Source organism: Mesoplodon mirus, assembly GCF_964341445.2.
Source record: "Mesoplodon mirus genome assembly, chromosome: 20".
Taxonomy (NCBI): domain Eukaryota; kingdom Metazoa; phylum Chordata; class Mammalia; order Artiodactyla; family Ziphiidae; genus Mesoplodon; species Mesoplodon mirus.
In genome coordinates this window covers 11195748-11223156 of record NC_138996.1, presented here as the reverse complement: position 1 = coordinate 11223156, position 27409 = coordinate 11195748, and the positions used below count along the sequence as shown (strand labels likewise).

The 27409-nt window shown below is 44.5% G+C and overlaps 2 protein-coding genes across 5 annotated transcripts in view; both read left to right on the top strand.

Annotated features, from left to right (window-relative positions):
* PLEKHA2 (pleckstrin homology domain containing A2) overlaps positions 1-9854 on the top strand; it is a 57379-nt gene extending 47525 nt beyond the window's left edge. For all 4 annotated transcript variants that reach the window (XM_082608731.1, XM_082608730.1, XM_082608732.1 and 1 more), the window contains 2 exons: positions 5166-5243; positions 5668-9854. In XM_082608731.1, coding sequence (XP_082464857.1) covers positions 5166-5243; positions 5668-6030 — 441 coding nt within the window. In that variant the 3' untranslated portion in view covers positions 6031-9854. The remainder of the gene's footprint in view (positions 1-5165; positions 5244-5667) is intronic.
* Positions 9855-10145: 291 nt separating this feature from the next.
* HTRA4 (HtrA serine peptidase 4) lies at positions 10146-26597 on the top strand (the record flags this gene model as incomplete). Its single annotated transcript, XM_082608634.1, is given in 13 exon segments — positions 10146-10232; positions 10236-10274; positions 10277-10547; positions 10940-11039; positions 11769-11973; positions 13017-13211; positions 13639-13671; positions 21984-22101; positions 22984-23140; positions 26437-26459; positions 26462-26482; positions 26485-26504; positions 26508-26597. Coding segments are annotated over 13 exon segments (1359 nt in total).
* Positions 26598-27409: the final 812 nt, after the last annotated feature.

Genomic DNA, 27409 nt, shown 5'->3' with positions numbered 1-27409 from the left:
CTGAAACTTGACAAATCGTAGTGTCTTAATGTTTAGGTGCTGTGTGGAATCAGAAGCTGCTATCAATAAACTTTCATACTCTTACATTAAAATCCATTGGTCAGTTTTGCACTTTGAATGGATCATACATGGCAGGGCTGTATCTAAAGGTGGGATTGGTTCTTGGGGAGAGGTAGGGGTTATTAGCTTGTTGGAAAGGGAGGGCTGCAGAGGTTGGGAATGAGATTAAGAAGGAGATGGCTAAAGCTTTTGGACAGCTGCAGTGGAAGTAACCAGAGGTACATATGGGAAGCCTTTTATTGATGGCCCATTAGAACTCAGTGCTTGAAACCATTGCAAATGTTATGATACCGGTCTCATACCAGATAATCAAAGCTCATCGGACTGCAATAAAACCACAGACTGCAGTGACGCATTTAATACCCTTTGTTCCTCTCACCTCAAAAACTGCCCTCAAGGACAGAAACCCTACTTTTCCTTTTGAACCAAGCACCATAAACATGTACACACTTAAGCAGACCAGGAAGAGACGAAGGTATAAGCTTGGCACTTCCCTTCTTGTTCTATTGAGTTTCAAGGCTTTTTTTTTAGTCTCTTAGTAATTCACCACAGGGTGGGTGGATTTCAGCTCTGTGTTTTACTGGTTCATGGAGCTACCTTTGTGATGTGGTTTTAAGATATTTTTGAGTTTTTGATGAAAGCTAAGCACAGGCTTTCCATAAAAGATAGATATACACATACACTGTAATTTTTGCATATAATTTTTGAGGTTTCACTTAATTTCTGTTGCCAGTGGAATCCAGTTCTTAAAACTACTGATAGAGATTTAAACTGTGATCTCAGTAACGTAATATCCTATTTCTTCTCCTGTGGGATCAGTATCTGCTTTTCTCTTTGAATAATATATATTTTTTTAAATAAATTTATTTATTTTATTTATTTATTTTTGGCCGCGTTTGGTGTTCGTTGCTGCGCACGGGCTTTCTCTAGTTGCGGCAAGCGGGGGCCACTCTTCATTGCGGTGCGTGCGCTTCTTATTGCGGTGGCTTCTCTTGTTGCGGAACACGGGCTCTAGGCGTGCAGGCTTCAATAGTTGTGGCATGTGGGCTCAGTAGCTGTGGCTCAAGGGCTCTGGAGAGCAGGCTCAGTAGTTGTGGTGCAGGGGCTTAGTTGCTCCGCTGCATGTGGGATCTTCCCAGACCAGGGCTCGAACCCGTGTTCCTTGCATTGGCAGGCGGATTCTTAACCACTGCGCCACCAGGGAAGCCCCTTGAATAATGTTTTAAACATTAGTGAACATTAAAATAATGTTTACTACTGTTTATTATCCTCATGGCTGGGTTCACTACCTAGGTTATCTGACAGAAAAATGTCCTTAAATGGAATTAGAGCATTAGGGAAGAAATGTAATTAGCAAACAATTTCTGTCTCAAATACTAAATGTTTTAAGAAAGAGATTTAATTGTTTTTCCCATCATATTAGCAAAGATTAAAAAAATTGTAATATTTAAAAAAATAAATAAATAAAAGGTAATTCCCTGGCAGTCCAGTGTTTAGCACTCCACGCTTTCACTGCCATGGGCCCAGGTTCCATCCCTTGTTGGGGAACTAAGATCCTGCAAGCCACGCATTGTGGCCAAAAAATTTAAAAAAGTTTTTTAACTGTAATATTTAATTCTAACAAGGGTGCATGTAATATACATACATATATATATATATGTTTAAATGAAATCTATATTATTAACTAGAAATCACTCTGGCCATATATAAGAAGAGCCTTAAAAGCATAGATACTCTGGGACTTTCCCTGCGGTCCAGTGGTTAAGACTCTGCAGTTCCACTGAAGGGGGCGTGGGTTCGATCCCGGGAACTAAGATCCCACATGCCATGTGGTGTGGCCACCCACCCCCAAAAAGGCATGCATACTCTTCAGCAACTTTCCCTGGGAGCTGAAGAATCTTAAGTATGAAAAAAGCTTTATACACAAAGATGTGAATAGCAGTATTGTTTATATTAGAGAATTGGAAATGATCTGAACGAATTTTAGAGGATCTGGATTCTTGTGTTTGAGTTTCCAGCTGTTAAGTCAGGTGATTCCCAGTGTTCTCTGATTCAGGATTTCTTGCTAAGTGGGGCTGGGGTGAGCACACCTGGGCTGGTTGAGTGATTGCTCCTAGAGAAGGAGTGAGTGTTTGTTTTCTGTCTCCAAGGACAGTCAGATAGGTGGTCTGTGGCCTGTGGGCGGGGCGTTCTTTGCTATGGTGATAAAAGGACTAAAAGTAGCTTAAAAAGCCCTGGAAACTGACTATTGGACTCTCATCATGGGGGTCTTGCAATCTGTTTAATGAAAATGTTCCATCTCCTGTGTGATGCGGGAGACCTTTGTCTCTCCTTTAGCTCCCATCCCCATCTTTCCCTCTGTCTTCTCACATTTCCCCACCAAATCAACTTCTGTTCCCCTAGAAGGGAAATCTGGAAGAAATGCTTTTCTGCTGATGGACAATTTAATTGCCACCGTCTCATTCCAATTCAAAATCGCCTTTCTTCTCCCCCAAATATGTTATCTTATTTGGGTTTTTTTTTTTTTTTACAGAAGTTCCCTTTAATTATCTTTTGCTCATATTATTTTAGTTTACTTGACAATGACAATAATTTACATGCAGAGGCTCTTTCCATATTGACTTGATAAACGCACCCCCGCCCCCGCCCCCCGAGTTGCAACTTGCTGTCTTCTACATTACTTTTTGTTTCCAGGGTCATCTCTATAATGTAATTGACTAGTGAAGTAATTAAGAATTTGAATATGACTTTCTACATAAATTAAGAAGCATGCTGTAATATTATTCTGCTTACAGTTGAAAACTTTTTTTTTTTTTTTTTTTTTTTTTTTTTTTTTTTTTTTTTTTTGCGATATGCGGGCCTCTCACTGTTGTGGCCTCTCCCGTTGCGGAGCACAGGCTCCGGACGCGCAGGCCCAGCGGCCATGGCTCACGGGCCCAGCCGCTCCGCGGCATATGGGATCCTCCCAGACCGGGGCACGAACCCGCATCCCCTGCATCGGCAGGCGGACTCTCAACCACTGCGCCACCAGGGAGGCCCTGAAAACTTTTTTAATAAGCAAAGTATTCTTTTGAAACTGAGATTGGAAAATACAATGTATAATTGGTCACTTTATCCAGAGAAAAGCAATACAGCTAAGGTGAATTGAGATATAATACAGTTTTACTTTAAATTTCCTAACTGTAGAAATAGACATTAGCATTTATGGATAACGTTATTTATAATAGAAATAATTATTAATATCTTTTCAAACAACCCAAGGAATCTGAGAGACTTCAAGAAATATAGACATGTGTACAGAAATCCTTAAGAAGGCTGAAAGGAATACAATAGAAACCAGGTAGGCAGTGAAGACCTGGTCACCCTCCCGTCTGTAAGCCATTTTATGGGGCTGATAAACAAGCATATTAAGAAAAAGTATGGTATCTTATTTGATCCCAACAATTTTATCCTTTAGGTAAGAATTATCCACAGTTTGAGTATGAGGAAAATGAAATTAAAAAGTTGTAGGGAGAAGGCAGCAAACATATTTATCATATTGGAATTTAAGGCTTCATCTGAGTCCCTCATATAATAATAACAACAAAACAATGACTAATGTGAAGCCCTTTCTGTGTATCAGGCACTTTCAAACTGCTTTACCTAAATGAGTTCATTTAATTGTTCCCAATAGTTCTACTTGTGGAACAGGTTAGCTAGCCCTGCTATCAGTAAAATACTTTCTGGAAGAATCTTGGAGACCGTGTCCTGGTTATCTTTTTAGACTAGGGATGGATTTCTTTTTCTGGGAAACCACCAGGTTGTCAAGTAACTGGGAAAAGAAAAGTCCAGGGAAGAGAGAAGGCAGGTGAATTTGCAGCTATGATGCGTGACAGGGGTCTTCTCCAGGGGCACCGTTGCCGCCTCTCTTTGGCCCAGCGTGCCAGGGTGTGAAACTGTTCCCCTTGTAAGTGTCCTGCACACACCTAACCAGGGAGGGTTGGTTTGGGGACAGGATGGGGTAAGCCTGCAAATTTGAGGGTTTTAAAAAGACTGGTCATGTATTACCTTGATATAATGCAAAGAGAAAGAATCATTCTAGGGATGGGGAGAGTGAGGGGTAGATGTGGAGAATTTTGCAGGCCAGCGTGTGTGGTGTTTGCATTCATGTATGCACGGGCAGGCAAGTGCACGCCGGTAATTTGGGGTGGCTGTATCAGGGGAAGGTGCAGGGTGACAGACAGAGGTTAATAAAACGTTTCTGGAAGTCAAGGCTTCGTTCAGTCTTGGTCCCATCTGTGTGCCTGGTACCTGACGTCACGTGTCACCCTGAGTAAGGCCTCAGTAAATGTTTGCCAGGTTCACTTGGATTCAACTCCTGTAAAGCTGGAAAGCACTGAGAATTCCCAGGGCTCTGCGTACTGTGGCTTGGCTTCTGATTGTCCTCTTTCTTCACAGAGCCGCTGCTGCCCCCTTCTGGGGTTGCTCGGTATTTCTGGGGGAAGAACTTTTTAAGGCCTCGGCTGTGCCCTCCCTACATGTTGGTGAGCTTGGTGCTGCAAGTCTAGCAACTCTTGAGGCCTGGATGGGACTCAGGACAGACCCAGATCACTTGTGCTTTGAGAGAAGCCCTGTTCCTGGAGAAACCACCTGTCTGGGAGGATTTGGTTTTAATGGGACTGGAGCTGAAAGTGGGATCATTTGTTGGGATAGCTGTGGTAGAAGGGTGACTGCACTGGGTGTCAGGAGAACTGGAATCTAGACCAGCCCTAAACCTTGGGCTCTGGCTTTCTGGGCTTCATTTTCCTTTTCTGTAAAACAGGGGGTGAGGCCAGGCCGATTGTGTTCCAGAGGGCGTGAGGGACTTCAGTAGGGATGGGCCTCAGCTCTCCCTCTGTCACGACCTCTGCCCCACTTTGAGCCCTTTTATTTATGGGGTGACAAATATGATTTTGCTGGGGAAAAAAAGTGTCCTCAGAAGTCTGAAAGCCACTGGCCTGGATGGTCTCTGAGATCCCTTCCAGCTCTAATGGTGTGATTTTATGAACTTAGAATTGAGTCACAGGCGTGAAAACTGAAATCACAGCGCCAGACGTGTCTCTGTAAGTGTGGTGGGTGTTTTGCAGGCAGACAGTCCAGAAGACATGCACAGCTGGATTAAGGAGATCGGGGCAGCTGTCCAGGCCCTCAAGTGCCACCCCAGAGTAAGTCACTTCCTTCCTGTTCACAGTCACTGTCAACCTCGTGATGAGTTGTCCCGAGTGCGTGGGTTTTATTTGGTGACGTAGGGAAGCAGCCCAGTGCCCAGATGCAGCTGAAGCCCCGGGCTGTCTCTTTTGACTGGTTTGGGTACAAATTTTTATTTTTTGTTTTTTTCAGTAGTTGGAGGAGGTGAGGTAGGGTTGGATAGAGAACCAGAGCTTCTGATGTGTCCTGCACATCTCCCTGCCAGGCAGACCTTGACCCTTCTGGGGTGAATGCCGCTGGCCATATTTAATTTCTGTAGACGCGTGTCTCTGGGCCTGTGAGGGTGGTGATCCTGGAGGGGGTCCTCTTCCTGGGACCTTGGGATAAACATTGTCAGGAAAACTCTTACTTTCCTTTTTTTCCCGCCTTTTATTTTTGTAGGAAATGTCCTTTTCTCGATCCATTTCTTTGACCCGCTCTGGAAGCTCCAGCCTCTCAGGGGGGCCCAACTCTGTCTTGGGCAGAGGGCGGCTGCCTCTGGAGGAGAGAAGGGCCCTCTGCAAAGCCCCCTCCATGGCTTCCTCCTGGCAGCCCTGGACACCTGTCCCCCAGGCTGGGGAAAAGCTGCTGCCCACTGAAGAGACTCCTGAGGACTCTTTGTTCGTGCCTCGACTTGGGGAGAGCAGTACTTCTGGGGTGCTGCCCAGCTCCCGGATAAGGCACAGATCGGAGCCCCAGCACCCCAAGGAGAAGCCATTTGTGTTCAACCTCGATGATGAAAACATACGGACCTCTGATGTGTGATGAGGCGCAGTGCCCAGGAGGGAGGGGGAGGACTCAGATGTCCAAGGGGCCGTGACTCAGTTTCTCCACCTGCTGGAGGACAGTCAGAGGCCTTCCTGGCACTCACATCCCTGTGGAGCTCTCTTGGGGGAGGGGAGCGCCCAGCTGTTTTTTTTTTTTTTTTTTAAAGTCAATGCAGTGTTTTTAATTCGGGAGAGTCACTGGGTTAGACCTGTAGGCTTGCTCAGTGGAGAGCGGGGTGTCTCTTACTTTGACTCTTCCATGGTCCACCTGGTGAGCGGAGGTTGGAAGTCCAATTTCATCCCTAACCAAGTTTTAGTTCCTTGTCCTTGTCTTATTAGCTTCTTCCCTTTGTTTTCAGGCCGGGCGCAGAACCTTGAGGCCAGTCATCTGGTTTTATCCTATTCCTGTTCATTGGCTGAAGTTTGACTGTGAAGTAGGAGGGTGGGAACGAACCCAGCTGAAACTGGGGGAGGCGGTGGGGGACACCCAGGCTCCAGCTTGGCCTGGATACATTCTGAGGGGAGGTGTTAAAATCTGGACGCTGGTCGGGGGGGGCCCTGAGTGTCGACCAGGGTAGATTCCCCCCTCCTCCGGGGGACCTCCATAGGGGAAGAAATAGGGACCTCCATAGGGGAAGAAGTGGGGACCTCCATAGGGGAAGAAATGGGGACCTCTTGTAAGGAATGGGAGAATGCACTCCCAACCCCAGTGCATCAGCCAGTTTTGGGAATTACTCTTTGACCCCAAATACTGTCACTGTGAGAGACAGACCTGCCCACCTTGTTGCTGTGTCAGGCCCTTAGGATGGGTTTATCAGTGTTCAGTGCTGAGAACAGAACAGACATTGCCCTTGATATGGCGTTGCTTGGAATGTGTGGAGGGTTGATGAGTGTATGATAATTCACTTGTGTGATACATCAGATCTGTATTTTAGAGTTTGAGAGTTGCTTTAAAGCAGGTGCCGGGAAGAGATGGAGTTTAGTTCATCCAGCTAAAAATTTTTGATCCATGTTTTCCAGACAGAAGAAAAGGTCTCTTTTTGCAAAGACAGGTTATCTTGGGTCCTTGCCTCTCAGCTCTTCTTTCATGGGCCGATAGTAGTCTAATTTTAAGTGCTGTATATTGTATACCTTGGCAGATTTGCTTTCTTTCTGTTCTTTGTGTTGCCCTTTGGATGATGCCTCGTGTCTGTACTTGCATGATGAAATCTTGTCATCCGACGAGGTTCTATGTACATACCAGTGAGGAGATAACAAAGATAATCTTGAGAGATATTTATATCTTTAATAAAATAGAAACTGTGCAGAGAAACATTGATTTAGAGCCTATGCATTGCTGGTTAGAGATTTCCCAGGTAGAAGAGCATAGATTGTATTTCCCATCCCGTATTTTAGGATGTACCTTCTTCCATTTGACAAGAGATCCTATTTCCAGGGTCCCTGGGAGAAATTATCTGTCCAGCTTATGTGGTGAACTGCTACCAAGGTTCCCTAAAGGGAGGGAGCTTAACTCAGTTCTATCTAGAACTCTTTATCAGCTAGATCAGTTAATTTTGTCTTTAAATTAAGAATTAACGAGTAGAGGAGGAGACTGTGATCAGAAAATCCTTAGTGGCTTGAGGGAAATCTGTTTGTTTGTTTCGGGCAGTGTAGTTTCCTTGAAGTCTGTGTCAGGTTGAGAACTACTCTTGACCATACTGCTTTGGAGATAACTTTCACTTAAAGTGTTTGCCCTAGTGGTCCTGGTATAAAAAAGGAAATCTCCTCTAGATTTCTCTCTCTCTCTTTTTTTTTTTTTTTTTTTTTTTTTTTGGCAGTACGCGGGCCTCTCACTGTTGTGGCCTCTCCCGTTGCGGAGCACAGGCTCCGGACGCACAGGCTTAGCGGCCATGGCTCACGGGCCCAGCCGCTCCGCGGCATATGGGATCCTCCCAGACCGGGGCACGAACCCGTATCCCCTGCATCGGCAGGCGGACTCTCAACCACTGCGCCACCAGGGAGGCCCTTCTCTCTCTCTCTTTTTTCCCCCTCTTTTCTGCAGCCTCCTGTATACTTTTGTCCTTAGAAATCCCTGGTTTAGAGATTATTTATTTATGAGTGATCAAGGTGACAACATACTTCAGGTAGCCTGATTTCAAGAAGCCATTACAAACTCTTAAAGTTCTTTGTCTCAGGTTTCATCTTCAGATTTTCCTCAAGAAAATTCTTTGGCTAGGTGAAAGAAAGTGCACAGAGATATGGAACTAACAAAGATAAATTGGGAACTTTTGAGATCTCTGTAAACATTCCCTAACTCATGGAAAGATGTCATCTCCTGGTGTTTAAGTTGTGAAAATCTACCCATTTCTTCCTCTTTTAAATAAACTCTCTGCTAGATTACTACTGCTAAATTAATTGGCCATTATGGTAAGCTGATCTGTTTCTTATTCATTAAGGTTTATTTTGAGAATGTATTAAATTAAACATACTTATAAATCCAGATTGTATTATCATAATAGAGGGGAAACAAGGATTCTAGTTGGCAGATACTTGGGAATTCCAAGTTAGAGCGTTGTTAATGTAGTTCCAACACCAGATAAATATAATTATCTTCAATGAAGCTTAGAGGCATTCTCATTGCCAAATCTTATTTCAGAATTCCTTTTGTGTTCATAGTTCTTAGCTTCTGGTTAATTTCACATCACACCTTTTAATGTCACTACACATGTGAGCCAAAGATGGTGCATATACGACCAAAGCATTTGGTTTCAAATGTGAAAAATGGAACCAAATGGAAAAAACAAGGAGGGGATGCAATATCGATTAGTAGTTAAGTGCATAGGCTCTGGAATAAATTTGTTTTTTGTTTTGTTTTGTTTTTTTTTTTAAAAAGGAACCAAAAAAGGTACTGCATTTTTTTGTGTGTGTGGAATAAAAACATTCTCTGAGTTGTGCTGTTTTCATAAGACTTTTGACGTGGTCTTGACCCACTGTGTGTAACAATTTCAGGTGTCTCCCCATAGGTGAACTATTATTGTCCACTGTCCTTGAAAGTTAAGGAATTGCTTGCTCAGGGTCAGCTGATGGCTGGTGAACGTAGTTTGGCCTTCTGCATTCTGTGAGATGACAGTTGTACTAAGGTGTCCATCAGGTAAAGCGATCTCAGGTGAAAATTGCAGAGTTACACATCTGTTTTTGAGTAGAATGCTGAGCTCCCATGAGAAAGAGTCCAACTTCATAGTTCACTTGAAGCAGAAGGTGGTTTGTTTTTGTTTTATTTTTTTCCCCCTGAATGTAACTGTGCTCTGATATGGGCTAAAAGGATCCTTAATAAATAAGTGGCAGATTCAGTAGTTGAGCAGTGGGATTTGATATGTATGTTTTCACTGTTAACCAGATAAATAGGCATTAGGAAGTAGCAGAGTTTTGGAAACTGAGTTTCCCAAATCAGCTTTGTTTATAAACTTTGAACATGTCAGAAATGGACAGATTTATGACATCTTTTCTACCAATGTCACTTTTTTTCCTTAGTCCCTTTTTCTCTCTGTTACTGCCTGCAGTAGTGAATTAGTCACTCATGCTCGGTAGAGTTTGAATAAAGCGAATATTTGGCCCAAAAACATACTGTTTGACCCCTTCCCCCGCTGCTCCCCAAGGTGTAGCATGATTCTGTGTTTTGAACCAGTTCGTTTCAGCTGTGAAATGCACTGACTGTAGGCTGAGCTGAGTGCATGGAAACTCTTATGCTTCGCATTTTAAGCGATCTCCTACTTGGTATGTAGCAAAAAATAATTTTCTAAAACTGTTTTGTCGCTTGTTTTGTAATAAAAACCATGTGAAATACTGAAATAGGGTGTGTGTTTTCCTAACTCGGATCGTCTGTCCGTGGGTGGGTGAGTTGTCAGTCTGCCCCCGTTCTTGGTGTTCTGAATTTCACGAGGTGGGGAAGGGCCGGGACGCGGGGCGGGGTGGGGAACGGCTGTGTGTGGAGAGGGCTGCCAGGTTCTGCCCCTTAAAGTCGGGGGCTGAAGGAGGCGGCACCCCAGTCCGGAGAAAGCGTTGCTCGTCTGAGAGCAGCTGCGGGTCCAGAGGAGAGTCCGCGGGAAAGTGGGAGGGAAGGAGGAAGGGGGCGGGATGACGAGAGCCCTGCTGCGGCCCGCCGGGCTCGGACCGTTCGTCCTGCCGTGGCTGCCGCTGCCCGCGGCGCCGGGGAGCGGAGTCTAGGCCAGGAGGGCCAGGCCCGCGCCGCCGTGCCCGCCGCTGCCCCCCCTGCTCGGCGGGGGACGGCCCCGGGGCTCGACCGCTGCGGGGGCTGCCGCGTCTGCGCCGCGGCCGAGGGCGAGGCCTGCGGCGGGGCGCTCGGCCGGCCGTGCGCCGCCCACGCCCCGGCTCCTCGGCGGCGGGGGACGGCCGCGTGCGGCGGCTACGGGAGCACCTACCCCAGCCTGTGCGCGCTCCGCGCCGAGAACCACGCCGCGCGCCTCCGTGGCGCGCTCCCGGCCGTGGCGGTGCGGAAGGGGGACTGTGGAGCCCCAGGTGAGCTGAGGGCCGCGCGCTCTCCACGCCCTCTTTAGGAGCGAGTTTCGTTCGCGCGGTTCTCCCTGCTGCATCGCCAGAGCGATTCAACGCCTCCTAGGTACCAGTTTTCTTCCCTCCTTAGGTGTCCGGTTACCGGTTCCCATGTGGTTGCTCCCCAATTTCCTCCCCATAGCTGGTGGCCGCCGTCTTCCCTTTTAAGTTATTTTCAAATCGGGGTGACAGGTCTGGTCTCCTGCGACCGCAGTGAATACACAGTGGGAGACCGAAGAGAGGAGGGGGAGGGGAAGCGGAGAGAGGGGGAGGAGAGAGGTGATGCCTGTTGCGGTCAGGCAGCGAGGGTCGTCCCCCACCCCCCCACCCCCGCCCAAAGAATGGAGCATCTCTTGCAGGGACCAGAAGCGCAGGCTGGCTCAGGAGCAAGTACAACTTCATCGCCGCCGTGGTGGAGACGGTGGCCCCGTCCGTGGTCCACTCACAGCTGTTCCGCGGGTAAAGGAGGTCGGAGGAGGACGTCAGCTCCCCGGGCTAACTGTTCCCGAGAGCCTCCCTGCTCCTGGCCCCGCGCAACCACTCTCCCAGCACAATTTAGTTGTAAAAACCACGGTGAGGAAATCAAACTGCTCAAAGAGGTTGCATAGCCTGTTGGTCATTTAGCCAAAGAGCAGAGTCATAAGGATTCTGACTTCCAAATCTGGGCTACTCCTCTCTCTCAGACAAGTTCAAGGTCAGAGGTGAGAGCCAGAAGGCACCTTGATGGTGATCTTGCCTGGCCCCTTCTTTTGCATGTAAGGAATCCCAAACCCAGAGAGCAAGAGAAACTTGTCCTATGTCACAAGGCCAGTTAGTAGTGGAACCTAAGCCGGGACCAGGCTTCTCTGACTCCCTCCCTGCCTGGGTTCTGGATAATGTGGCACTAGGTCCACTTTTGCCCCCAGTATTACGATTAGGTTAGTCGTCTTTGAAGCAGAGGGGTGCTGCTTTTCCTGGAAAAGGAGAGATGGAATCAGCTCTCAGTCCTGTTCCCAAGAGATGGCCAGGACATTGAACACACAGTCTAACTACATGTGGAGAGAATGAAAACAGGCAGGGAAAAGTAAAATGTCTGAGGAAACTGTGGTGGAAGAATGTTTGATAAATGCCAGGTTCCCATGCTTCCAGACTATGGCGGATGCCCTGATTTGCCCACCTTCTGCTAATGCTGTTGTCTTGCTGAGACAGGTCGCCTCTCAGCAGTGAGGATATTCCTGCATCCAGTGGCTCTGGGTTCATAGTGTCTCAGGATAGGCTTATTGTTACCAATGCCCACGTCCTCACGAACCAGCAGCAGATCCAGGTGGAGCTCCAGAGCAGGGTCCAGTATGAAGCCACTGTCAAGGACATTGACCACAAATTGGATCTTGCCCTGATTAAAACTGAGCCAAATGTGAGTCTGCGATTCGAGGATTTTCATCAACTTGCTGATATTTTCTTCCCCACCCCACCACATGTCCTTCTCCCTGGCATATACTTTTTTTTTTTTCCTAGTTTGCTTTCTTTCTATTCTTCACGCCTTCTTTTGTTTATTTTCTTCCATGCCTGTCTGTATGTCTGTAACAATTTTTATTAACTACCCAGCTGTCTTTTTTTTCTCCTTCAGTTCCTTCTTCAACAGATGCTGCTTCTGGGAAACTTATTTCTCTGCTTGTCTCAGAACACCGGAAGTGATTGTAATGGATTCAAAGCTGCTAAGGAGTGCTTTGAGTTCCTTGCTATATGAAGTGTGGTCTGCACCCCAGCAGCACTGACATCATCTGAGAATTTTTTAGAAATACAGAAACTCAGACCCTACCCAGGTCTACTGATCACTGGGAGATTCATATACACATAAGGAGAAGCACTGCTTTGGGTGACCTCCTTTCTGTTTGTGGCTTATTAACTTTGTAAACAACTTCTGAGCTGGAATGGTGCTAAGTAAATTGCTAATGTCAGTTTATGTTCATCAGTTACTTCACTGGCGGTTTACTTATTGTAATTTCTACAAGCAATAATTTTAGATTTTTAGAGATGATCCCTATCATCTTAACAAGTGAGAGTTTAGTGGTAGTTGGAGTGTAAGGAGGAAGACTCAGGCAGTTGTAGAAGCTAGGTGGGTGCGTGATTCTTGCATTATAAATGCCGAAATGGTGGAGACCATGTCATATATGGATTGTATACAAATGCTGATTGATTCCTTTTTTTTTTTTTTTTTTTTTTTGCGGTACGCGGGCCCCTCACTGCTGTGGCCTCTCCCGCCGCGGAGCACAGGCTCCGGACGCGCAGGCCCAGCGGCCATGGCTCACGGGCCCAGCCGCTCCGCGGCACGTGGGATCCTCCCGGACCGGGGCACGTCCCCTGCATCGGCAGGCGGACCCCCAACCACTGCGCCACCAGGGAAGCCCTGATTCCATTTTTAATTTGTCCATCTGGTCCCTCCTCACCGGCGTGCAGACTGAACTTCCTGTATTGCTGCTGGGAAAGTCATCTGACCTGCGAGCTGGCGAGTTCGTGGTGGCCTTGGGTAGCCTGTTTTCCCTGCAGAACACAGGGACGGCAGGCATTGTCAGCACCACACAGCGAGAGGGCAAAGAGCTGGGGCTGAAGGCTTCAGGCATGGACTATATCCAGACGGATGCCATAATTAATGTAAGTCACAGGGGTAGGCCGTCCTCAGCCCATAAGATACTGGCAGTGCGGTGAGAAGAACACTTCAGGGTGCCTTCTTTTCCCTTTGGCCTTTCGGGGTTGTCCAGAGATCAGGTCTATCCTCATGAGAGGTACGGAATGCCACGCTGTTAGAGGTCAGCCTGTTGGATGTGATAACTGGCATCCACGATATTGATGGTCTCCTAGGGTCTGTTGCAGAGGTCACTGCTGCCGTAGGAGGCGGTGGTCCTCTTGCTGTTGTTCTTTACCTGCACCGACTTCGGAGATGATCATGATGGGGCCCAATTTTGCCTGCCCTGGGGAAACGGGCTCTCTAGGGCAGGCTGTTTTTGGTAAACCTCTTTGGGAATTATATATAGATGATGGGGAGAAAAGTACTGATGGCTTTTTCAAATCCTATCTTCAGCATGGGAATTCTGGGGGGCCTCTGGTGAATTTGGTAAGTGACCACTTCCCTTGCTGCTTCACGCTTCTTCTTAACTTTCAAAAACTTGACAGATTTCATGATGCAGATTGGGATGTCGCTCTTGTGTAGAGATTTGTGGTATGATGCTTTTCTATTATTGCGTCTTAAGTAAAGGGCTAGGAAAAATTTAAGATCTACGATGGATTTGTCATCTTGGCATGTGAGCTCCTCCAGCCGAGGGGGTCAGGGTTTCCTTAACGCCTACTTACATCTCTTCAGTGTGCTTTCTGCGTTCATTGGGTACTTAACAAAAGCCCTGGGTACTAAGCCCAAATTATGTCAAATGACAACTGTACTTTGTAATGTATATCCTTGAAGACCCCCTGCTTCTGCATGTGAAGAACTAAGTCTCATCCCAAAATGCTAATTTAGTATTGACCTGCTTAGAGATGACAAAAAAGCCGCAACAACAATCCGTTGCTCTGTCATGTATTTAATTCTTAAATTTTATTCAACGTCCCTAATGGAAATGCCAGGGTTTCTAGTTGCTCAGATACAACAAGAGAGCAGTGCTGTTTGACACACGGCCTGTGATCATGCTCTCTGAGTCCCTTGAGCTGATTGTTTCTGGTTTCTCTTCACATATTACATTTGCTTGTAGGAGGAGGAATTGTGTGTGAAATCACTGAGCGCTTTTTATTCCTAACATTTTTTTTTTTCACATCTTCATTGGCGTTTCAATGCTTTACAATGTTGTGTTAGTTTCTGCTGTATAACAAAGTGAATCAGCTATATGTGTACATATATCCCCAAATCCCCTCCCTCTTGCGTCTCCCTCCCACCCTCCCTATCCCACCCCTCTAGGTGGTCACAAAGCACCGAGCTGATCTACCTGTGCTCTGCAGCAGCTTCCCACTAGCTATCTGTTTTACGTTTGGTAGTGTGTATATGTCAGTGCCACTCTCTCACTTAATTCCAGCTTCCCCTCCCCCCGCCCTGTGCCCTCAAGTCTGTTCTCTACATCTGCGTCTGTATTCCTGCCCTGCCACGAGGTTCATTAGTACTGCTTTTTAAAATTCCATTTATACATGTTAGCATACGGTATTCGTTTTTCTTCTTTCTGACTTACTTCACTCTGTATGACAGATTTTAAGTCCATCCACCTCACTACAAATAACTCAAATTCGTTTCTTTTATGGCCGAGTAATATTCCATTGTATATATGTGCCATATCTTCTTTATCCAGTCATCTGTTGATGGACACTTAGGTTGCTTCCATGTCCTGGCTATTGTAAATAGAGCTGCAGTGAACATTTTGGTACATGACTCTTTTTGAATTATGGTTTTCTCAGGGTATATGCCCAGTAGTGGGATTGCTGGGTCATATGGTAGTTCTATTTTTAGTTTTTAAAGGAACCTCCATAGTGCCTGTATCAATTTACATTCCCACCAAAAGTGCAGAAGTGTTCCCTTTTCTCCACACCCTCTCCAGCATTTATTGTTTGTAGATTTTTTGATGATGGCCATTCTGACTGGTGTGAGGTGATACCTCATTGTAGTTTTGATTTGCATTTCTCTAATGATTAGTGATGTTGAGCCTCTTTTCATGCATTTGTTGGCCATCTGTATTTCTCCTTTGGAGAAATGTCTATTTAGGTCTTCTGCTCAGTTTTGGATTGGGTTGTTTGTTTTTGTGATATTGAGCTGCATGAGCTGCTTGTATATTTTGGAGATTAATCCTCTGTCAGTTGCTTCATTTGCAAATATTTTCTCCCATTCTGAGGGTTGTCTTTTTTTTTTTTTTTTTTTTTTTTTTTTTGCTGTACGCGGGCCTCTCACTGCTGTGGCCTCTCCCGTTGCGGAGCACAGGCTCCGGACACACAGGCTCCGCGGCCATGGCTCGCGGGCCCAGCCGCTCCGCGGCATGTGGGATCTTCCGGGATCGGGGCACGAACCCGTGTCCCCTGCATCGGCAGGCGGACTCTCAACCACTGCGCCACCAGGGAAGCCCTGAGGGTTGTCTTTTCATCTTGTTTATGGTTTCCTTTGCTGTGCAAATTTCATTAGGTTCCATTTGTTTATTTTTGTTTTTATTTCCCTTACTCTACCAGGTGGGTCAAAAAGGTGGGTTTTTATTTCCTTTGCTGTGATTTATGTCATAGAGTGTTCTGCCTGTGTTTTCCTCTAACAGTTTTATAGTGTCTGGCCTTACATTTAGGTGTTTAATCCATTCTGAGTTTATTCTTGTGTATGGCGTTAGGGTGTGTTCTAATTTTATTCTTTTACATGTAGCTGTCCATTTTTCCCAGCACCACTTATTGAAGAGGCTCTCTTTTCTCCATTGTATATTCTTGCCTCCTTTGTCAGAGATACGCTGACCATGTGTGCGTGGGTTTATCTCTGGGCTTTCTATCTTGTTCCATTGATCTATATTTCTGTTTTTGTGCCAGTACCATACTGTCTTGATTACTGTAGCTTTGTAGTATAGTCTGAAGTCAGGGAGCCTGATTCCTCCAGCTCTGTTTTTCTTTCTCAAGATTGCTTTGGCTATTTGGGGTCTTTTGTGTTTCCATACAAATTGTAAAATTTCTTGTTCTAGTTCTGTGAAAAATGTCATTGGTAATTTGATAGGGATTTCATTGAACCTGTAGATTGCTTTGGGTAGTATAGGCATTTTCACAATATTGATTCTTCCAATCCAGGAGCATGGTATCTCTCCATTAGTTTATGTTATCTTTGATTTCTTTCATCAGTGTTTTATAGTTTTCTGAGTACTGGTCTTTTGCCTCCTTAGGTAGGTTTATTCCTAGGTATTTTATTCGTTTTGTTGCAGTGGTAAATGGGATTGTTTCCTTAATTTCTCTTTCTGATCTTTCGTTGTTAGTGTATAGGAATGCAAGAGATTTCTGTGCATTAATTTTGTATCCTGCAACCTTACCAAATTCATTGATTAGTTCGAGTAGTTTTTTGGTGGCATCTTTAGGATTTTCTATGTTTAGTATCATGTCATCAGCAGACAGTGACAGTTTTACTTCTTCTTTCCCAATTTGTATTCCTTTTATTTCTTTTTCTTCTCTGATTGCTGTGGCTAGGACTTCCAACACTATGCTGAATAATAGTGGTGAGAGTGGGCAACCTTGTCTTGTTCGTGATCTTAAGGGAAATGCTTTCAGTTTTTCATCATTGAGAATGATGTTGGCTGTGGGTTTGTCATATGTGGCTTTTATTATGTTGAGGTAGGTTCCCTCTATGCCCACTTTCTGGAGAGTTTTTTTTTTTTTTAATAAATAAATTTATTTATTTATTTATTTATTTATTTATGTTTGGCTGCAATGGGTCTTCCTTGCTGTGCATGGGCTTTCTCTAGTTGCAGCGACCGGGGGCTACTCTTTGTTGCAGTGCGTGGTCTTCTCATTGCGGTGGCTTCTCTTGTTGCAGAGCACGGTCTCTAGGTGCATGGGCCTCAGTAGCTGTGGCATGCGGGCTCAGTAGTTGTGGCTCGCTGGCTCTAGAGCGCAGGCTCAGTAGTTGTGGTGCACGGACTTCGTTGCTCTGCGGCATGTGGGATCTTCCCAGACCAGGGCTCGAACCCGTGTCCCCTGCATTGGCAGGCAGATTCTTAACCACTGCGCCACCAGGGAAGCTCTGGAGAGTTTTTATCATAAATGGGTGTTGAATTTTGTCAAAAGCTTTTTCTGCATCTGTTGAGGTGATCATATGGTTTTTATTCTTTAATTTGTGATATTGTGTATCACATTGATTGTTTTACGTATATTGGAGAATCCTTGCATTCTGGGATAAATCCCACTTGATCATGGTGTATGATCCTTTTAATATGCTGTTGGATTCTGTTTGCAATATTTTGTTGAAGATTTTTCCATCTATGTTCATCAGTGATATTGGCCTGTAGTTTCCTTTTTTGTGACATCTTTGTCTGGTTTTGGTATCAGGGTGATGGTGGCCTCGTAGAATGAGTTGGGGAGTGTTCCTCCCTCTGTTATATTTTGGAAGAGTTTCAGAAGGATAGGTGTTAGCTCTTCTCTAAATGTTTGATAGAATTTGCCTGTGAAGCCATCTGGTCCTGGGCTTTTGTTTGTTGGAAGATTTTTAATCACAGTCTCATTTTCAGTGCTTGTGATTGGTCTGTTTATATTTTTTATTTCTTCCTGGTTCAGTCTCAGAAGGTTGTGCTTTTCTCAGAATTTGTCCATTTCTTCCAGGTTGTCCATTTTATTGGCATAGAGTTGCTTGTAGTAATCTCTCATGATCCTTTGTATTTCTGCAGTGTCAGTTGTTACTTCTCCTTTTTCATTTCTAATTCTATTGATTTGAGTCTTCTCCCTTTTTTCTTGATGAGTCTGGCTAATGGTTTATCAATTTTGCTTATCTTCTCAAAGAACCAGCTTTTAGTTATTGATCTTTGCTATTGTTTCCTTCACTTCTTTTTTATTTATTTCTGATCTTATCTTTATGATTTCTTTCCTTCTGCTGACTTTGGGGTTTTTTTGTTCTTCTTTCTCTCATTGCTTTAGGTGTAAGTTTAGGTTGTTTATTTGAGATGTTTCTTGTTTCCTGAGGTAGGATTGTATTGCTATAAACTTCCCTCTTAGAACTGCTTTCGCTGCATCCCATAGGTTTTGGGTCATCGTGTTTTCATTGTCATTTGTTTCTAGGTATTTTTTGATTTCCTCTTTGATTTCTTCAGTGATCTTTTGGTTATTTAGCAGCACACTGTTTAGCCCTCATGTATTTGTGGTTTTTATCCTGTAATTGATTTCTAATCTCATAGCATTGTGTTCGGAAGAGATGCTCTATATGAGTTACATTTTCTTAAATGTTCCAAGGTTTGATTTGTGACCCAGAATGTGACTGGAGAATGTTCCATGTGCACTTGAGAAGAAACTGTATTCTTCCTCTTTTGAGTGGAATGTCCTAAAAATATCAAGTAAGTCTTTCTGTTCTATTGTGTCATTTAAAGCTTGTGTTTCCTTATTTATTTTCCATTTGGACGATCTGTCTATTGGTGTAAGTGGGGTGTTAAAGTCCCCCACTATTATTGTGTTACTGTCGATTTCTCCTTTTATGGCCGTTAGCATTTGCCTTATATATTGAGGTGCTTCTATGCTGGGTGCATAAATATTGACAATTGTTATATCTTCTTCTTGGATTGATCCCCTGATCATTATGTAGTGTCCTTCTTTGTCTCTTCTAATAGTCTTTATTTTAAAGTCTATTTTGTCTGATATGAGAATTGCTATTCCAGCTTTCTTTTCATTTCCATTTGCCTGGAATATCTTTTTCCATCCCCTCATTTTCAGTCTGTATGTGTCCCTGGGTCTGAAGTGGGTCTCTTGTAGACAGCATTTATAAGGGTCTTGTTTTTGTATCCATTCAGCCAGTGTATGTTTTTTGGTTGGAGCATTTAATCCATTTACATTCAAAGTGATTATCGATATGTATGTTCCTATTACCATTTTCTTAATTGATTTGGGTTTGTTTTTGTGGGTCTTTTTCTTCTCATGTGTTTCTCGCTTAGAGAAGTTCCTTTCGCATTTGTTTTAAAGCTGGTTTGGTGGTGCTGAATTCTCTGAACTTTTGATTTTCTGTAAAGCTTTTGATTTCTCCATCAAATCTGAATGAGATCCTTGCTGGGTAGAGTAATCTTGGTTGTAGGTTTTCCCTTTCATCACTTTAAATATGTCCTGCCACTCCCTTCTGGCTTGGAGAGTTTCTGCTGAAAGATTAGCTCTTAACCTTATGGGAATTCCCTTGTATGTTATTTGTTGCTTTTCCCTTGCTGCTCTTAATAGTTTTTCTTTGTATTTAATTTTTGATAGTTTGATTAATATGTGTATCAGTGTGTTTCTCTTTGGGTTTATCCTGTATGGGGCTCTCTGTGCTTCCTGGACTTGACTGACTATTTCCTTTCCCATATTAGGGAAGTTTTCGACTATATTCTCTTCAAATATTTTCTCAGACCCCTTCTTTTTCTCTTCTTCTTCTGGGACCCCTATAATTCAAATGTTGGTGTGTTTAATGTCCCTGAGGTCTCTGAGACTGTCCTCGATTCTTTTCATTCTTTTTCCTTTATTCTGCTCCCTGGCAGTTATTTCCACCATTTTATCTTCCAGCTCACTTATGTGTTCTTCTGCCTCAGTTATTCTGCTATTGATTCCTTCTAGAGTATTTTAAATTTCATTTATTGTGTAGTTCTCACTGTTTGTTTGCTCTTTAGTTCTTCTAGATCCTTCTGAAATGTTTCTTGTATTTTCTCCATTCTGTTTCTGAGATTTTGTATCATTTTTCCTATCATTACTCAGAATTCTTTTTCAGGTAGGTTACCTATTTTGTCTTCATTTATTTGGTCTTTTAGGTTTTTACCTTGCTCCTTCATCTGTAACATATTTTCTTGTTGTATCATTTTTTTTTTTTTTTGATGGGTGGAGCTGTATTCCTGTTTTACTGGTTGTTTGGCCTGAGGTGTCCAGCACTGGGGTTGCAGGCAGTTGGATAGAGCCGGGTCTTAGAGCTGAGATGGGGACCTCCAGGAGGCCTCACTCCGATTAACATTCCGTGGGGTCTGAAGTTCTCTGTTAGTCCAGCGGTTTGGACTCAGAGCGACCCCCAGCCTGGGAACCAAGATCCCACAAGCCGTGTGGCATGGGAGAAAAAAAAAAAGAAAAAAGGAGCAATACAATAACAAAGAAATAAAAAAAAGAAATAAAATTAGAAAGACAAAAAATATATTAGGAAAAATAAAACTACAATTGAAACAACTGCAACAAGGTAAAATAAAACCACAACAGAAAAAAGAAAAGAAAAAAAAGGGAACAAGTGAAAAGAAGAACAATAACAAAGTATAAAGAATAAAATTAGAAAACTAAAAGATTTATTAGAAAAAATAAAAATATAAATGAATCAAGGTAAAACAGAACCCCAATCTAAAAGAGGAAAAAAAGATAGAAAAAAAAAAGCCTTGGTTATGGGGGGTGGAGTTTAGGCAGGGGTGGAACTTCAGCAGGGGCGGGGTTTAGGGTGGGGCGGGAACTAGGCGGGTGGGAGGTGATGTTTGAGCATGGGGCGGGGCCTAGGCGGGCGACGTTCAAGCGTGGGGCGGGGCTTCTGCTTAGGGCCTGCAGGGAAGGGGAGCAGCAGCACATGGAAAGGAAGGCCTCTGGAGTGTGGGGTTCGGGAGTTTGGAGGTACGGCCCTGGGTGAGGGTGTGTGGGTGGGGTTTAGGCCCAGCATGTTGGAGGGTCTCTGAATGTAGAGGTAGGGCCCCGGGTGGGTGTGCAGGGGCGGGGCTTGGGTTCTGCGCGGCAGGAGGGAGGCTCCGAGGGCAGAGGATTAGGCCCGGGAGCCCAACAGGTTCCCCGGTGCCTAAGAGGACTGGGAAAGCGCTGGCTGCGTTCCCTTCCGTTCCTCCGTGCCCCTCCCCCACCATCTCCCCCAGGGTCTCCCCCATCGCGGCTGGACCCCTGACCGTGGGTGGGTCCCGCTGGGTGTAGGAACTCCTTCCTTCCCCCAGCCGCTCCTCAGGGGCGCCAGTCCTGTCCCGCCTCCACTTCTCCTCCCCCTTCACCCCCCGCAAGCCCCACATCTTACCCGGTCGCTGGGGGTTCCTTCCATCCCCTTAGGTGTCCATGGTCCCCCTCCAGTGCCTGGTAGGTGCCCTAGTTGTGAGGAGAGGGGAATTCCGCATCCTCCTAGTCTGCCCTCTTGACTCCGCCCCCTTAACTCCTAACATTGCATGTGATTTTTGTGCCTGCTTTTTCTCCAGTAAACAATGAGTTTACTAGAGCAGGGATGAAATGCAGAATTTCAAGCCACACTCCAGACCTATTGAATTATAATCTGTATTTTAATGAGATCGGAAGTCTCTTTTCTATCCTTCCCGTTACCTAACAAAGGCTAAGGGATGATGAAATGCACAAAAAGGAAAGTATTTCCCGCTTCATAAATTTAGTTTAGTAGAGCTTTGTTCCTAAGGTCAATTTGCTGAATCTTCTGAGTAGTTTCATTGAAGTGTGGCTGAAAGTCAACAGCTTTTTGCCTTTTCCGTGTTTATTTTTAGTCTCATTTAAGGAATGGAAAGGCATATACTCCTTGTTCTCATATCTGTGTCAAAATACAACCTGTGGTTCACTTTGAAAAGCAATGTAATTTGGCCAAGAAGAAAAAGAGCTCAAGATTAAAACCCAGAATTCCTCAGCAGTAATTTGCACGCCTTGGTCCTCTAAGATGCCACCTGTTGCTCGACCCTAAGTGACCCTAAGCTTTTCTCCTTCCTTTGCTTGTCAGTCTGCAGAACTGGGCCGCTGAATTGATGTCTCCTCCCTTGTCGGGATGGTGATGTGACTGGCATAAACACACTGAAGGTGACCACAGGAATCTCCTTTGCAATTCCTTTGGATCACATTCGACAGAAAGATAAGGGGAATTTGGAATTTTTCTTCCCCTCCTGTGCTTTTCAGGAGCCCTCAAAGGGCTCCACTGTGGTGGAGACAATCCCTTTTTTTGGCCACGCTGCGTGGCTTGTGGGATCCTAGTTCTGTGACCAGGGATTGAATCCGTGTCTCCTGCAGTGAAAGTGTGGAGCCCTAACCACTGGGAAGTCCCTGAGACAATTCTTTCAGTTTTGTAGAAAACAGAGTCACCGGTACTGAGCTCTGATCACAGTGATCCAGGCAGCAGTACCAGGGGACTAGGTGCAAAACCCAGCCTGAGCTGTACCCAGAGATAGTTGGATGGAACTACTGTGGAAAGGAAAGCCCTGGGCTGGATGTGGGGAGGTGGGCCTGTGCGAGCGACAGAGGTTCTCTGAGGCATGTTTGTCTTGGCTGGCAGCCTGAAAGGGCAGCTAACATTGGAAGGATAGTCTGTGACTCGGTCTGCCAAAAGGAAAGAAGGCTTTGTTAGTAACACATTACAATTCTCCTTTCCAGGAAAGGCTGTTTCACAGAAGAAATAGCTGGGTCTGCGCATGCTGCCCTCCCTATGAAGTAAGCGCGGGTGTGACCATGTCTGGGTTGTTTTTCAGAAGCACAAGCTATGGGTAGAGAGCCTGAACGGGGAAGGTAAAGCATTTGGACAGTGGCTGGCTCCTCTCGTGACCGCGGGCCCTACTTGTCACAGGGTAGGTGACTGCCTCTGCTGGCACTAGCGGGCACTGTACTTTTCAGTGGTTTCTTTCACTGTGTCCAATGGTTCTAGGCTTCGGCACAGAGAATCAGACCACCCCCGGGGAAGAATGATGGTGACCAGCTAGAGGGCATCCTTGTCCCATGTGTGTGAGCCCTGAGCAGAGCAGATAGAGTCCCCACTGACAGTTGGAGGGTTGCCCAGGGCTCAGGGGACTAATTCATTGGCTTCCTAACCTCATGGGAAAACTTCTGACTCTTCTTAGCCTGCTTCAGGAAAGGAAGAGGCAAGATCCAGATTTCCGTGACGTGACCTCTGGAGTTTTTGTATATGAGGCGATTCAGGGAACAGCTGCTGAAAGGTAAGAGCAGCTCAGGCCTCTGACCATCCTCTGTTCTCACTAGATGTGCCCCGTGGTAAATGTGTGTAGGATCTAGACTTGCCCTGTCTGATAACGGTGGGCCCTGCCTGCCGTGAGGCTATTGATCACCTACCTGAGGGGTGGCTGGTGTGACTGAGGAACTGCATTTTTAATTTTATTTAACTTTAATTGATTTAAATACAAAACCCCAGAAGCAGTGTAAAATATTCTCCGTGAAACACACTTTTTTTGTTTTGGGGAGACTGCGTTTCACTTTAATAACTGCATTGTGTAAGAGATGATCATCGTATAGCAGCATATTGGGTGTGTGCTGTTTCTAGAGGATTTCAAAGACTTAGAACAGAGTGTAAAATATGTATTAATAATTATTAAACTATGACATGTTAAATGATATTTTAGATAGAGTTAAGTAAGATATTATTAAAATATATTTTTATATTATATATTAGTTTCATCTGTTTAAAAATTTTTAAAAGTTTAAAATTTTTTTGAATGTGGCTACCAGAAAATTTTAAATTATATGTGTGGCTTGCCGTACATTTCTATTGGACAGTGCTGAGTGTACTAATAAGGCCCCCCCCGGCTTTTCTTTTTTTGAAAGGGATGGTTCAATGCAGCCCAAGAATTCATGATATGAGTTCACGACATAAGTTTAATTTTGCTAGGAATTCCCAAATCTACTCTTTTGCTACCTTACTTATTAAGAATCAGAAGAATCCAGGGAGTTAGGAGTTTAAGAACCTATTTTAGGTACTTTAAAACACTTTTTTTCTTTGAATTCCGGATGACAGTATGAGGCCAGCACTAAACAAACAAACAAACAAGTACATACAGTAAATAAAGCAAAGGCGAGAGACGTTTTGAGACATTTATAGTAACTACTGAGAGACAGGGTGACTTGGCCCACAAATATTCTCCTGGTCTCTCTCTTATACTTCTTCCATATCCCTCTGTCACCGTTTTTGGTTTTCCAGAGCTCAACAATCTGCTTCGATTATGGCAACTCTTTTTCATAGGGGAAGAATCTGTAGGGTACTAACTGTTCAGAAGAGCTAAGTGTTAGGCCTCCTGTTACTAAATTTGACTCGCCACAGGCTTTTCTAGACGTTCTTGGTCCCTGCCCCCCCCACCCCCCCCCACTTATTTTTAACTTCTGGTTCAAGGCCAAAGCTATCTCTTTCAGCTCTTCAGGTCCTTGCTCCTCAAAATGTGGTCTGTAGCCCAGCAGTAGTAGCACCAGCTGGAGCTTTTTAGAAATTCAGTGACAGGAGCACCACTGAAGAAGGATTTGAAAACGAACTGGTATACGTATAGGTATAACTGAATCACTTCGCTGTATACCTGAAACTAACACAACATACTCCAATATAAAATAAAAAGTTAAACAAAATCAGAATCTGCTTTTTGAACAAGATCTTCAGGGGATTCAGATGCACATTAAAATGTGGCTATGACTGCTTGCTTGAAGTCCCTGACAAACCGCAAATCATTCTGCCGTCACCCACTTATATCTAAGAATAACGACAATAGGGGCTTCCCTGGTGGCGCAGTGGTTGAGAGTCCGCCTGCCGATGCAGGGGATACAGGTTCGTGCCCTGGTCCGGGAAGATCCCACATGCCACGGAGCGGCTGGGCCCGTGAGCCGTGGCCGCTGAGCCTGCACGTCCGGAGCCTGTGCTCCGCAACGGGAGAGGCCACAACAGAGAGAGGCCCGCGTACCGCAAAAAAAAAAAAAAAAGAATAATGACAATAATTCCAGTAATAACAGCTGGCATTTATCAACCACTTACTATGTCAGGCATCATTTAAAGTGTCTTACGTACTTGTTCGAGCCCCCAATAATTGTGGGATATAGGTGTTCTTTTACGGAAGCAGCAGCTGTCGTGCAGAGGTTAATTACCTTGAGAGTTACACGGTAAGTCAGAGGGCAGGGATGTGCAACCTAGCTTAGCCCCTGTATTATCCTGCTCTTGCGGCTCCTTTTCTTGTTTCTGAGAGGCAGAGTGATTGGCAAGAGGATGGGTTTTCAAGTCTGAGAGATCCAGGATGAAATCCTACTTGAGCCTCTTACAAGCTGTGGGACACGGAAAAGGTCTTTCATCCTGCCGGAGCCCCACTTCCTCATATTTGGTGCCTAGTTTGCATTCAGTAATACTTTGCAGGTTTCTTTCTCACAGAACTATCATGAATTAAGCTTTCTTTATGCACTGTCCCAGGCATTCCCCTGAGCTGTCCTGGTTCTCAAGGCTTTCCCTGCTTTTAGTTCTATGCTCGAACTTCACATCCTCTTCCTTTAAATTTTCTTTTTAAAAAAAAATAAACTCTACATACCTTGATAATCCTCCCACATTATCATTCTTCCCTGGGCTTCCCAGCTTCCAGTTTCTCTCTCTCTCTCTCTCTTTTTTTTTTGGCTGCACCTCACGGCTTGTGAGATCTTAGTTCCCTGACCAGGGATCGAACCCAGGCCCCTGGTAGTGGGAGCACTGAGTCCTAACCACTGGACCACCAGGGAATTCCCCCCATTTCTCATAAATGGTGTCTCCTGCAGTCATTTAATTTGATTTCCAGGCTATTTTTGACTTTAAGATGGATCAGCATGGCTATATATCTATTCTAGTGTTTTGTATTTGGAGCTGGTTTTTGTTTCTAGAATATATATTCTACGTGAAGCAAATATGTTGGAGGCTGAATATAATCACAACTTTGAGGAAAAGGAGCCTAGAACCAGAGTCTTAAATATTTAGACCTTGGTGACTGGTTTTTGACTTACTGGAAGCTGCTTCTATAGTGCAGCTCAGCATACCCTCCAGGTCCATAAACTGTGGGTGAAGATGGGGCAGGTAAGTGGGCTGTCAACATCAAACTGATTAGAGTGTAACTGTCTGGAAAAATATATATTGCTTGGGCTTTTCACGTTTATTGGTAAGGCCGAGTGTATGCTTCAGGTTAAGTGAGGTCAGGGATTAATAGAAATGAAAAGCTCAACTCCCTACTGCAAACCAAATCTCATATATGGGAGAAGCAAACTTCTTACACGTGATTCTGGTAGAATATTAATTTTGGAAAGGCAGATAGGGTTGTTGTCCTCCAGTGATTTTGCAGAATAGATTAGAGCAGGCCTCACATTCGGAAGGATGGAGGCTATTTCTGGTTTCCTGGTCTGTATGTTTAATGCCAGCAAAATGGTAGTGTCTTAAGAGACAGACATTAAATTCGAGATGCGGATAAGTAAAACTCTTCCAGTTTCATGGGCCTTTCTTCTCCCCTCCCAGCTCTGGGTTGAGAGACCATGATGTCATAGCATCAACGGACAGCCTGTCACACGACAACCGACGTGATGTAAGCTGTTAGGGCCAACGATTCCCTTTCTATCCTGGTTCGTTGGAGAGGTCAAACGTTGATCCTGACAGCCACACCTGAAATAATCAATTAAGTGTCTTGCTTTAAAAAGAAATGATCTAACAAAACCAAAGCTTTATTACCTGGTTTGTATGGAAGATGTGCCAAAGATGGCAAGGGGTTTTAGGATCTCTTTCTTAATAAAGGAAAATGAATGCTTTAAAACACATATACACACACTCCGGAACCGTTAGGTTGGGGGTGTTATAACTGCCGCTAAGAAGCATTCCTAAGGCAAGTGGAAGAAGGACATGGTGCCAGGAAGTCTGGGGAGCTGATAAAATTTTATTTAAAGACAGGAAACAACTGAAAACAGGCAGAGTTTCTAGTTTAACCTTGACAAAAAGGACACTTCAGTATTTAAAAACTTCTCTATAGCCACAAACTGGATATAACACAAACATACACAAACAAATAGATCTATCTACCAAATATTAAGAAAAAAACGGAATCCAGAGTATAAAGGAAATCACATTTTTCAAAATATTCCTTTATTCAAATAGTTTTTCAGGTTGTGTCACATTTGGCCAGGGTTTGTGAATACAGAGGATGGGCATCACCTAGAAGCCACGCTGAAACTGACAAATGTGGATCGTCACAGAGGAAGGTAAAGATTCTCAGGCTGTCACCTAGCAGTGGAAACAACTTTGATCCCCATCACCTTTTCTGTGAGAAGGGCTTCTTCTATAAAATACAAAATTTAATAACTTACAGACTTTTACCTCTTTACCCAAGCTCTTCCTCCTGGAAACATTAATGATTTTGAGTCTGAAAGCTGCCACAGTTTATTTTTTATTTTCAAAGGAAAATAGCTTTTGATGGGGTTTGTGAATATCCTTAAGGAGT